The sequence below is a fragment of the Panulirus ornatus genome, chromosome 64 (assembly GCF_036320965.1).
Source record: "Panulirus ornatus isolate Po-2019 chromosome 64, ASM3632096v1, whole genome shotgun sequence".
NCBI lineage: Eukaryota > Metazoa > Arthropoda > Malacostraca > Decapoda > Palinuridae > Panulirus > Panulirus ornatus.
Window position 1 is genome coordinate 23,822,465 of NC_092287.1, and position 13,523 is coordinate 23,835,987.

The 13,523-nt window shown below is 37.1% G+C and overlaps 1 protein-coding gene across 16 annotated transcripts in view; it reads right to left on the reverse strand.

The window, feature by feature from the left end:
* Positions 1 to 4,320: 4,320 nt before the first annotated feature.
* nuf (rab11 family-interacting protein nuf) overlaps positions 4,321 to 13,523 on the reverse strand; it is a 555,321-nt gene continuing 546,118 nt past the window's right edge. For 14 of the 16 annotated variants that reach the window (XM_071657543.1, XM_071657549.1, XM_071657548.1 and 11 more), the window contains 2 exons: positions 11,960 to 11,992; positions 4,321 to 8,694 (listed from right to left, as the gene is read on the reverse strand). In XM_071657543.1, the coding sequence (XP_071513644.1) occupies positions 8,575 to 8,694; positions 11,960 to 11,992 (153 nt within the window). In that variant the 3' untranslated portion in view covers positions 4,321 to 8,574. The remainder of the gene's footprint in view (positions 8,695 to 11,959; positions 11,993 to 13,523) is intronic. The other 2 variants (XM_071657546.1, XM_071657544.1) reach the window with 1 other exon arrangement.

Consider the following 13,523-nt stretch of genomic DNA (forward strand, 5'->3'; position numbering starts at 1 on the left):
TACATATACATACACAGACATACATATATACACATGTACGTATTCATACTTGCTGCCTTCATCCATTCCTGTCGCCACCCCTTCACACATGAAATGGTACCCCCTTCCCCCGCACAGGTGAGGGAAAGGCAACAAAGGCCCCATTCATTCTCATTCAGTCTCTAGCTGTCATGTGTAATGCACCAAAACCACAGCTCCCTTTCCACATCTAGGCCCCACAAAACTTTCCATTTTTTTACCCCAGACGTTTCACATGTCCTGGTTCAATCCATTGGCAGCACGTCGACCCTGTTACACCACATCGTTCCAATTCACTCTATTCCTTGCACACCTTTCACCCTCCTGTATGTTCAGGCCCCGATCACTCAAAATCTTTTTCACTCCATCCTTCCAACTCCAATTTGGTTTCCCACTTCTCCTCGTTCCCTCCACCTCTGACGCGTATGTCCTCTTTGTCAATCTTTCCTCACTCATTCCCTCCATGTGACCAAACATTTCAAAACACCCTCTTCTGCTCTCAATCTCACTTTTTATTACCACACATCTTTCTTACCCTTTCATTACTTACTTGATCAAACTGCCTCACACCACATATTATTCTCAAACATTTAATTTCCAACATATCCACCCTCCTCCACACAACCCTATCTATAGCCTGCCTCACAGCCTTATAACATTGTTGGAACTACTATTCCTTCAAACATACCCATTTTTGCTCTCTGGGATAACGTTCTCACCTTCTACACATTCTTCAACGCTCTCAGAACCTTTGCCTCCTCCCCCACCTTGTGACTCACTTCCAATTCCATGGTTCCATCTGCTGCAAAATCCACTCCCAGGTATCTAAAACACTTCAATTCCTCCAGTTTTTCTCCATTCAAACTTACCTCCACTTTACTTGTCCTTCAACCTTACTGAACCCAATAACCTTGCTCTTATTCACATTTACTCTCAGCTTTCTTCTTTCACACACTTTACCAAACTCAGTCACCAACCTTTGCAGTTTCTCACTTGAACCAGCCACCAGTGCTGTATCATCAGCGAACAACAACTGACTCGCTTCTTAAGCCTTCTCATCCACAATAGACTGCATACTTGCCCCTCTCTCCAAAATTCTCACATTCACCTCCCTAACAACCCCACCCATAAATAAGTTAACAACCATGGAGACATCACACACCCCTGCCGCAAACCAACATTCACTGTGAACCAGTCACTTTCCTCTCTTCCTACAAGTACACATGCCTTACATCTTTGGTAAAAGCTTTTCACTGCTTCACAGAGCATTTCTATTAACTCGTATCATATGCCTTCTCCATTCCATAAGTGCTACATACAAATCCATCTGTTTTCTAAGTATTTCACATACATTCTTCAAAGCATATATATATATATATATATATATATATATATATATGCAGTCTGTTGTGGATGAGAGGGCTTGGGAAGTAAGTAAGTTCTTGTTCACTGATGATGCAGCGCTGTTGGCTGATTCTGGTGAGAAACTGCAGAGGTTGGTGATGAAGTTTGGTAAAGTGTGTGAAAGAAGAAAGTTGAGAGTAAATGTGAATAAGAGCAAGGTTATTAGGTTCAGTAGGGTTGAGGGACAAGTCAATTGGGAGGTAAGTTTGAATGGAGAAAAACTGGAGGAAGTGAAGTGTTTTAGACGACTGGGACTGGACTTAGTAGTGGATGGAACTATGGAAGTGGAAGTGAGTCACAGGCTGGGGGAGGAAACGAAGGTTCTGGGAGCGTTGAAGAATGTGTGGAAAGTGAGAACTTTATCTCGCAGAGCAAAAATGGGTATGTTTGAAGGAATTGTGGTTCCGACAAAGTTATATGGTTGCGAGGCATGTTCTGTAGATAAGGTTGTGTGGAAGAGGGTGGATGTGTTGGAAATAAAATGTTTGAGGACAGTATGTAGTGTGAGATGATTTGATCATGTAAGTAATGAAAGGGTAAGAGAGAGATGTAGTAATAGAGTGTGGTTAAGAGAGCAGAAGGAGGTGTGTTGAAATGGTTTGGACACTTGAAGGGAATGAGTTAGGAAAGATTGACAAAGATGATATATGTGTCAGAGGTGGAGGGAAGGAGAAGGAGAAGCAGATCATATTGGAGGTGAGGAAAAAAGATTTTGAGTGATTTGTGCCTGAACATACAGGAGGGTGAAAGGCATGTAAGTAACAGAGAGAATTGGAATGACGTGCTGTCAATGGATTGAACCAGGGCCGGTCAAGCATCTGGGGTAAACCTTGGGAGGGTGTGTAGGTCCTGGAAGTGGAAAGGGAGCTGTGGTTTCGGTGCATTACACGTGACAGCTAGAGACTGAGGGTGAACGAATGTGGCCTTTTTGTCTAGCTGTCATGTGTAATGCACTGAAACCAAAGCTCTGTTTCCACACCCGGGCCCCATAGACCTTTCCATCTTTTACCCCAGACGCTTCACATGCCCAGGTTCAATCCATTGACAGCACGTCCACCCTATTCCTTGCATGCTTTTCACCCTCCTGTATGCTCAGGCCCCGATCATTCAGAATCTTCTTTAAACTCCATCCCTCCACCTCCAATTTGGTCTCCCACTTCTCCTTCTTCCCTCCACCTCTGACACATATATCCTCTTTGTTAATCTTTCCTCACTCATTCTCTCCATGTGTCCAAACCATTTCAACACACCCTCTTCTGATCTCTCAACCACACTCTTTCTATTAGCACACATCTCTCTTACCCTTTTATTACTTACTTGATCACACCATCTCACATGACATATTTTCCTCAAACATTTCATTTCCAATACATCCACCCTCTCCGCATGACCCTATCTATAACCCATGCCTCGCAACCACATAACATTGTTGGAACCTCTATTCCATCAACCATACCCATTTTTGCTCTCCAAGATAATGCTCTCGTCTTTCATACATTCTTCAATCTCCCAGAACCTTCGCCCCCTCCCCCACCCTGTGACTCATTTCTGCTTCTATGGTTCCATCCACTGCTTATTCCACTCCCAGATATCTAAAACCCTTCACTTCCTCCAGTTTTTCTCTATACATCACAATTAACTTGTCCCTCAACTCTACTAAACCTAATAACCTTGCTCTTATTCACATTTACTCTCAACTTTCTCCTTCCACACGCTTTTCCAAACTTAGTCACCAATCTCTGCAGTTTCTCACCCGAATCAGCCACTAGAGCTGTATCATCGGCGAATAACAACTGATTTGCTTCCCAGACCCCTCTCTTCCACAAAAGACTGCATACTCGCCCCTCTCTCCAAAACCTCTTGTATTCACCTCCCAAACCACCCATCCATAAACAAATTAAAAATCCATGGAGACATCATGCACCCCTTGCTGCAAACCAACATTTGCTGGGAATCAATCTTTCTCTTCTCTTCCTTCTCATACACATGCTTTACATCGTTGGTTAAATCTTTTCACTGCTTCTAGCATATTACCTCCCACACCATATACTCTTAAAACCCTCCACAAAGCATCTCTATTAATCCTATCATATACCTTCTTCAGATCCATAAATGCCAAACAAATCCATCTGTTTTTCTAAGTATTTCTTACATTCTTCAAAGCAAACACCTGATCCACACATCCTCTACCACTTCTGAAACTACACTGCTCTTCCCCAGTTTGATGCTCTGTACTTGCTTCACCTTCACAATCAATACCCTCACATATAATTTTCCAGGAATACTCAACAAACTTATGCCTCTGTAGTTTGAACACTCACCTTTATCTCCTTTGCCTTTGTACAATGGCACTACTATGCATACATTCCACCAGTCCTCAGGCACTTCACAATGATCCATACATACATTGAATATCTTCACAAGCCAGTGAACAACATATTCCCTCCCCCTGTTTAATGAATTCCATTGCAATACTGTCCAAATGCACTGCCTTAGTAACAGAGAAGGGAGCCAAGTGAGGATTTTTCCTCAGGCTCATCCTTGATGCTAGTTCACTAATCTGGGGAACGGCGAATATGTATATTTCCAGCTCCCTCCCCTTTTCGTCGCCTTCTATGACACAGGGAATATGTGGAAAGTATTCCATGTATTCCCTGCATGTTGTTAAAGGTGACTAAAAGGGGAAGGAGAGAGTAGGGGAACTGGAAATCCTCCCCTACAGTTTTAATTTATTCAAAGGAAGGAACAGAGAAGGGGGATAAGTAGACTTAGTCCTCTGTTCTTAAAGCTACCTCACTGATGTGGGAAATTGGCAAACATATACACATATATGGTGTTATCACACTGAATTTCACTAAAAATTCAATTTACCATAAAGGAAAATACAAAGGAACATGATTTCAACAAAATAAATGTATTATGCGATTGTTCCTTTCATACAAACTTGAGACGACAAATACAAGATTATTACACTTCACATATGAATCTTTTTGGGGAATACAAGTCAACACGGTAACTATTTACAGTATATACAAGATAATTAGACAGGAAGATTTCAGTGTCTTCCCTACACATGACTACCTGCTCCATCTCGAGATACTAAAACAAAACGGGGGTAAATATGAAATAAAATTGGACGGTTCCACCTAAAATGTAATCAACATATAACAAATTTAACATACTGCATGAAATTCAAAACTTTCATACTTGAAAATAAAGGAACTGGTAATATATTACAGTATTCAGGTTAACTGAAAGTGTCTTGTGGAAAAGAAGGGGTCATTTGTTACATACGAAGCAGGAATCTTAAAATATACCCAATAACAAGGGTAAAAACTTCAAGCACAGGTGGTCATTTAAATGATTTGTGCAAGAAGTATTTGCTATCACAGATCATAAAACATTAAAATGAGTTGCTGGCATGAAGGATACAGCAATAGTTAATGCTTGCAGTCAAAAAGAAATTGCAAGTTTAAAGATTACATGTCGGTTAAATATGAAATTATGCCTTCAATTCCAACAAAATTTGGTGAATCTGTACATCTTAGAAATCAAACAATTATGAGGGGATATCTTGCATATTATTGTAAAGAATAAAGTGAAATTCTAAAGTATATATGAATCAAATGAACCAAGGAAGATAAGTCCTCATCAATAATGAAATTAATGCTACATATCACAGCAAAGCAACATGTGTTGTAGCTTTAAAATTTTCATTTTCAAATGTTGCTGTCCAAGTAAAATTAAGTTTACCAAGAGTAGATATTCCAAGTTAATTTTACATTGCTCAAATGGTATAATTGTCAAAAATATATTATCTACGATTAATACAGCATTGTCAAAAAGATCTTGAATTAAAGTTGCTAATCCACTTTCATGCATAATTGCTTCAGCTATACAATAAATAGGTAAAATCCATAACATACAAATCTCTTCAAAAGACTTCCTAGCCACTACCAGCTTGTACTAAGCATTCAAGTATCTGAATCATTGATACATGCCAATATAAAATGAATGCAATGAAATTGTGTTCAACAACATATGTAACTTAAGTACTCTGAAAATGAAATGCTGGAATCCAGATGTAGATAATACTTACCGATGTATAAAATGAAAAATATATACAAACATGCACAGATTTACAGTATACTATACAACCTCTTCCACTGTTCTTTGTAGAGCTTTTGCAGCTTTAAGGCAGCACTGAACAGAAGCAGGTATATTAAAGCAAGGTGACTTCTTGTTCATGGCATGATTACTTGCAAATATATTGCAGTTAACTTATTAAAAGGGATGATCACATTAATTGCTCGAATTTTTTAATGTGTGCGCTACTGGACTTGCCCTACTATGCTCATTTCCTTAGGCACCATATGTATGGGGTACAGCCTTGAAGCAGTAGGGGCCCCAGAAAATGAGTCATGGGATGTATGATAATGTTGGTGAAAACCAACCCTTGATTTTCACACTAGTTTATGTGTACTTTTTAGTCTGTGCTTCATTACAATGTGCCTTGTCTAAAAAAATAAAATTTTTTTACATCTATGCATTAACCCATTAATTTACCCTTTAGCCAAAAATCACATATGAGCTATCCTACATCCATGCTCTTGACCCAACTACCTCAGTTCCATAACCTTAGCATATTGGTAAATTCACTTTCCGAAAACTTTGTGATGAATGGTTTCATCCCAAAAACCTCAAGGTAGTAGCAGTGGAACAAAAGGTCTGCTTACTGTGGGTGAAAATATCAAAATCTTTGACAACACAGTGAACCACAAATTATGAAATTCACTGGCACTGAAACTTTACAAGCCTGACTACAAGATAAAGAATGCTATTATGATGGTCTGTCCAATCATCCAGAATAAGGTTCTATAGCTGTACGAGTGCAATTCATACCGGAAAGGTAGTCTTGCAACTCTTGATCAAGCCTTCAGCAGAGGCAAGTGCTCTCAAGTTTCTCAACAACTATCAAGATATGAAAAATTACATATGCAAGTGTGCACATTGTGTTGGCTATGACATTCTTGGCATAGGTTAAGCAAATGAGAGACACAAGTATAATCTCCAAGCATAACACATCAGGCAAGAGTTGAAAAAAAAGATACACACCAAGACTTCAAGCTGCTAATTACCTTACCTCATTTTTTTTATGGGCATTGCTATGGAGGACTTTAAACTTACTAATTGTACACTGAAAGATCACAACTTAAGCAATTGGGAAGCCTTGGGCTTATTGGTTGGTTGTTTTAACCATTTTTGCAATGAGGTAAAGAATTACTGTATAACAACCTGTTACAAGCCCTTTTTCTTGAACAAACTTGGTGTGCTTTGTAGACAACTGTCCTAATGTGTTAAGACCATGTTCATGCTAACTGACACCACCACTATTCTGCAACCAGTGATGTGGACATCATTGTAGCAGATTTTAGTGCATGTATGCGAGTACAAAATTGAGAGTTCTCCATGGATATCAGACAACTGTAACAGTGAAACCATTGCAACACAAGGAATTTTGGTGGAATTACACAATACAGCACACAGTCTAAACATAAAAACTGCTTGCAAACAGTGGTAGACAACAAAAAGTGTTGTGAATCAGTTAACATCCTAAAACAAACAACAACATAAAAGAACTTCCAATATGTGAACATGGTCAATTTCATTAATTAAGCAGTGCATGTCTATAAAGAAATGCTACAAGAGAAATTGAGAAAGGTGAAACCTTCAACAAACAATAGTTGCTTTAGACTCTTACTCCTGCTTTTGCCACCACTGCTTCTAGAAGGACCTCCATTACAACTGACAGTACTTTTGGTACTTCTAGTTAAACTGCACTGCAAAACCCAAGATCAATGTGTCATTGATCTTGGTTTTTTTTTATCTAAAAGAACTTTAATCACAACTAGAGACCATTCTCATCCCATGGTAATGTAAACTCAAAATTCGATGGGAGGAGTGAGGTTACATGCAATGTTGGTTGGTGTGAGGCAGGTGGCAAGGAAGAATAAAGTTGCAGCTTTATGGAAAAGCAATAGGTCTAGGAATGGATTCGTATTTTTCCTACAAGCAATTAATACTATTCTCAAATTTCATTTACATGCTGTATTCCAGGAATGTAAAACCTATGTATAAATTGATGATTCCTGTGTTTCATATATATATATATATATATATATATATATATATTTCTTTCTTTTTCTTTTATACTATTCGCCATTTCCCGCATTAGCAAGGTAGCGTTAAGAACAGAGGACTGGGCCTTAGAGGGAATATGTATATATATATATATATATATATATATATATACATACAAAACTGTTTGGATATTAGTTATCCATGAATGGCATGTAACAATTTTCAGACATCCATACTTGTCCAACATACAGATTTGTTTAGAATATCCCTAGCTTTCAAACACTTTCTTAAAGCATCTAAAATATTGTCAGCATTAAATCTCAACCCATTTGTCATAAAACGAAAATATAAATTCATAAAAACATTTAAAATGTCCATATCACACATGATTCACTTCCAAACATTTTCACTTACGTTAAAAGGGTTTTCCCTTTTTTTAGTTATCAATCACCTGAAACACGTTACTTCATAACAATACCTTGTCAAAATCTTGGATTGTACTAGAGTGGAACTGCAGTACTAACATTAAACATTTGGCCCATTTAAAGACTGTGAAACTTATTTCACAACCTCCCATTTTATGATTTTTTTTTGTTGTTGCATAAAGCTGATGACCATATGAATATTCCATTTAAGATAATTTACATACAATGGAGCATCTCAAGATTTACAAATATAACTACTGTACGCACAAGAAACATTGCAAAACTTGGCTATATTTACTGCAATCACGACAAGGTATATGGTTGGTTTAAGCAAGTAAGCTATAACTATCAAATCTGGACATCATAATATTCATTTGAGACACCATTTCCAGAAGTTACAAAATATAAATACTTTGGTTTTAAAATTTCTGCTTCACTCCTAAGCAGTTGCAGGTAATTCTCATTTTGAGAAGACTGCTTGAAATGTAACTACTGTCTTGAAACATGATAGGTTGGTTTAAGCATTATATTCTATTTGAGACACCCTTTTCAAAAAAGTTACAAAATATAAAGCCTTTGGTTTGTATTACTTCTGCTTAACCTCAAGCAATTGTGGGTAATTCTCCACAATGTTGAGAAGTATGCCATCTATGTAAGCCCGCAGATGTTGATTGGCTTCCTGTGCATCCTTCAGAGATTTCTTGAGCTGCAGATGACAAAAGCTTTGTTAGTAATGACAAACCAATTGAAAAAGGAAACAGGATAATTTTAGGATTTATATTCTAACCTTACCACACACTAATAAAGTGTGTGTAATGAAATAAACTGTCAAAGAAGTTGCAATGAAAAACATGCACTAAAATTAGTCTACTTGAAAACTTGGCACATCCATTTCTACCTTTTTAACATTACATTAACCCCCTTTTTCTGTGCAAAAAATACTGAAACCTAACTGGCTACTTATTCTTCACCAATCCAGTGACTTTCACAATGAATTGCTTATGTATCACCTGTTACAATATTAATTTGCTCTGAACTGATAAAACTTTTGTAACATTACAATACGTAACATACTGCTAGCTCTACTCTAACTTTTACAAGAACCTGCAATGTCAAGTTTAGAAGGACATCATCATCAAAGTTCATTTAGAATTCAACAATACTTGTTGTCAACCACTTTATCACATTCCCTAATCATTATGACAATACATTGAGGCATGATTTATAATGTATATACTTTTTTCTTAAATACCCCAAAAAGACAGTAGAAAAACTGAATAGAATTTTCAGCATAATTTTCTCAGGTATCAGTAACCATTAATATTTACGAGCTCTATATTACCACCGTAGGTAAGACAGTAAGGTTTTAAAATATTTAAAGTCAACCATGTAAGATGTCTCAATACAAGCAACAGCGGTATTGGCTGACTTCACCTTTTATGTCATTTCTAAACAATTGTGAATTCAATTCTCACTTCAAACATAATTCATTTCAAATGGATTCATATCAAATCAAATTAATCCCAGCTATTAGTGAAAAGCTGTTGGTTTAAAACATCAGTAGCCTAAGTTATAGTTTGCCAAGCAACATGAAATTAATTCTGGAGACAAAGTAAAAGACCTGTTAGGCCTCTAATCTAATAAATGAAGTTATTCAAAAGTCAAACATGAAGTACAGGACTGCAACTATACTGGTCAAAATACAATGTACTGTACAAATGAGAATTTGTGTGAAGTTTTGTAATGTTATCCATTATTACTCTAGCGGGCACTATATCCTACACTCCCATATTTAAGATATTTGGATTTCTGCAGTTTTCCCTCAAAGATGTCTCTTCGGATAAATAAGGGTTGATGAAGAAAATTCATTCCTTACAAACTTAAATATACACATCAAAATATCAAAGTGAACATGGGTTACAGTTCTTTACTTTTCATGCAATGGTTTAGTTTCTGACATGCAAAAACAATATTCTTTTTTTTTTGTTTTTTGACAAGACTGTCATAAGGTGCCAAATCTTAATTCTAAATTCAGTCTTAAGTAAGTTCAGTAAAGCATACAGATGAAATCCTTAAATAGTCCCATGTGAGCATTTTCAACCTTACTGAGATAAAGTATAACCAGTCACCCCTAAGAAAATCTCATATAGATCAAGCTTAGAATTTACCAAGTTTCACTTTAAAATAAACCAAGAGATCATATTCTAACATTAGTCCGAGTCATTCATAGGTCAATTCTCTTCAAAAGATGCACAGAAAAAGTACGCAACGAACTGAAACCTAGGATGATACTACGTAACTTTTTTTTTTTTTTGGGGGGGGGGGGCCTCAACTATTAGTATTAAAAAAAAAAAAAAAGTGACAGGACTTATTTGTGAAACAAATAGAATTTCTCACGTTGGAAATAGTTTTTGTCAAGCAGCACTGCATAATCTTAGATGTCCTGATTTGCCTCCACAGTTATCTTTTGGTGTTACAAGTGGAGGGTTGCAACATTTGCTCCCTGTCCTAATGATTATCAATACATTCGCCATTTCTGTTCTTTATGATATTTTTCCTCTACCCATCACTAACCATATTCTTGCAAGAAATTGTGCCGAGATATCAAAATACATTGCAGGGCCAAGTACACCTGGTCAGTTTTTTTTTTTTTTTTGGCTTCCTCCTAATGTCATCCCACTCAGAAAAGCTGGGTCTGGTCAAACTATGAAGACCAAGGGGTCTGATAACCTGATAAGAATGGATTTTTCAACAACCCATGCATCATCAGGTAGGTAGATGCCTTAATGGTCTTCCTAAGTTGACTAGATCCAACTTTTTTGGAGAGGGATGATGGTAAAAGGAAGCATAAAAAAGTGTCTAGAGGGTGAACAGGCTCTGCCAGTACACCTTGAAATCTAATTTGCACAAATTTTCTTGCTTCCAAGCAAGAATATGAGCCTTTTCTTCCTGAGACAGCTACTTAGGACCCATGGTTAGTGAAGAAAGAAAAACATCACACATCATTAGGACAGTGAGCAAAAGTTGCATCCCTCCACACTCAATAACATGGGGTAACTGATGTGATAAGACTGCACCATGCTCTGAGATATACAATATCCCCATCACACATGAGTAGTAGGATATGTTATGCAATTAAAACATAATGCATGAAAACCCTTTTTTTTTTTCTTCATAGAATGAAGTTACTTTAATCCAGTCCCTTTCAAACTGGCAGCGAGGGAATCAGATGGGATAACAACTGGTTTACAATTATCTAAATAAACTGCAAACGGCATGTTCCATTTACATATCATCAAAGATATTAAACCTGATTACAACTATTTTATCCCACTCTTATGGTAATAAGCAGCTAGAGAGGGGGCATGATAAAGGCAGGTTTAGTAAGAGCACAGGAAAATGTATGTGATACTTCTCTGTTAAACATGTATAATCAAGGAAAACAGTGAACAATCAGGAACAGTTCTCTAATGGTGTACCTGGGTTGGGTGCTGTGTTCAACTGTCCGGGTGGGAGGGAGTGTCGATGTAAAGCAGAGCTCAAAATTATAAGCCAATACATCATGCACGTTAATCTAACAATAGTACATGCACTGACACTGCACATCAAACTTCATCTTTCACAGGAGGGATAAACTTATTACACACAAGGTTTTTTTTTTTGTCTCAAGAAAAGCAAAAGGGGCATAACTAAATATTTAAGACTATTTTAGTAATTACAAACCAAAAATAATGTTAGTCATGAACAACATGCAGGTTAAAAGAAGCTTTCACAAGACAGTCCTACACAATTAGTTTGCAAAGGATGCAATTATTGGTGAGTTGAATGTATGGTAAAGAAGTCCAGAATTATACAATAAGAATCACAATCAAGTGAAACAATACTGAAATACTTTGATTTGCATCCTTTACCAGACCATCTTAAACTTTGCTAGCTAGGCATGCTAGTGTCCACCACAATCATTACAATACCTTTTCGACTGTGTCACTGCCATAGAGTGCACCCTAAGAGAAAAAATAGAAATGTGCTTCAAATCAGTGTGCTGCAAAAGACTCTACTTTAAGAGGTAATCAGTAATATTCAAGTAATGATTAGCTGGCTTCATACAGTTAAGAGTAATGGATGAAGAATCATGCCTAGTATTGAGATAAGTGTAACATTAAAATAAATACCAAAGTAGACTATAAGAACTTTTCCAGCACAAAATCAAGTTTGAAGAACTTGAAAAGATTCTTAATTTATTAAGAAAAAATAGGAATTATCTCATTCTATCCATTCATTTATATTGGATATACCTTTTTCCACAATCAAATGTAAAGGTAGTTGACAAGCAGAATATTTCCAAATCAATTACTTAGCACACTTGACCTTCCTTTTGTAAAGGGTACAGTAGTCTAGTGAAGACAAAGAAATTCTAAAAGCATTATATGAATGGTTTGCTACTTCATACACACATCAAATACCTTCATTTTCCACATTAATGATGAAGTTACAGAAACGAGGTAAAGTGGATGTCTGCAGGAAGTATGGTATGAACAAGTTATATTTTTATTTAATAGGATTTGGATGAAGGTCTGATTAATAAACGGACAAATGTTATAAGACTACAACATGTGCTAGCAACATCTACCCCCAGTAGATAAATTATGTAATTAATGACCCTCCCCCATTTAATAACCCCTGGAGTTTTTTTTCTTATACTGAACTGCTTTTCCTTCTTCAGTGAGGTAGCATGAGGAACAAACAAAAATTGGCCTCATTTGAACACAACCAATATAAAGTATACTGTAACAAGCACAGACAACCATCTACAACTAAACACTGTAGACTACATCATGATTTATTGTGAGTGCTTCTCAAGTGCTGGTTCAGCCCACTGACAACATGTTGCCTCATATGGGACACTGCCCAAACTCATTTCACCTTCCTGAATGTTCATGCACTCATAACCCTAAGCCTTCTTCATGCTAGCCTTCCATCTCCTCCATAGTTTCTTTCTCTCTTCTCCTTGCACCACACCACTTCTGATCCCTTTGTCAGTCTCTTCTTCACTTATTCTCTCTCCTTATGTTTGAACCATTTCAGCAGACCCTGTTGGTCCTCTCGATCAACTACAACAACTACCATGCCTCTCTCTGATATTATTATTTCTTAAATGTTCAACTTGCCACTACACCACATTTCCTCCTAACGCAATTCAATTCCAGCACACCTACTATCCTGCTCTTTTTATCTATGCTGCAGAACTTTCATTTAGAGAACACAATTGAGATATTTGTATCTCCAATCATACCCAAATGTACCCTTACAGACAATTGACTTCCTACCACACACTTCTCATTGCACACAGTATGTTATTAATCTCTCACCCGTTTCTAGAGTTTCGATTTAGTTTGCCACCAGAAATCATAATACCTGCAAAGAGCAACTGGGTTACCTCCTCCAACCCAGCATAACATCTGCAATTACCTCCCTCATCAGCCCCATCCATTAACAGCTTGAACAACCATGATGACATTATACATCTTTGATGCA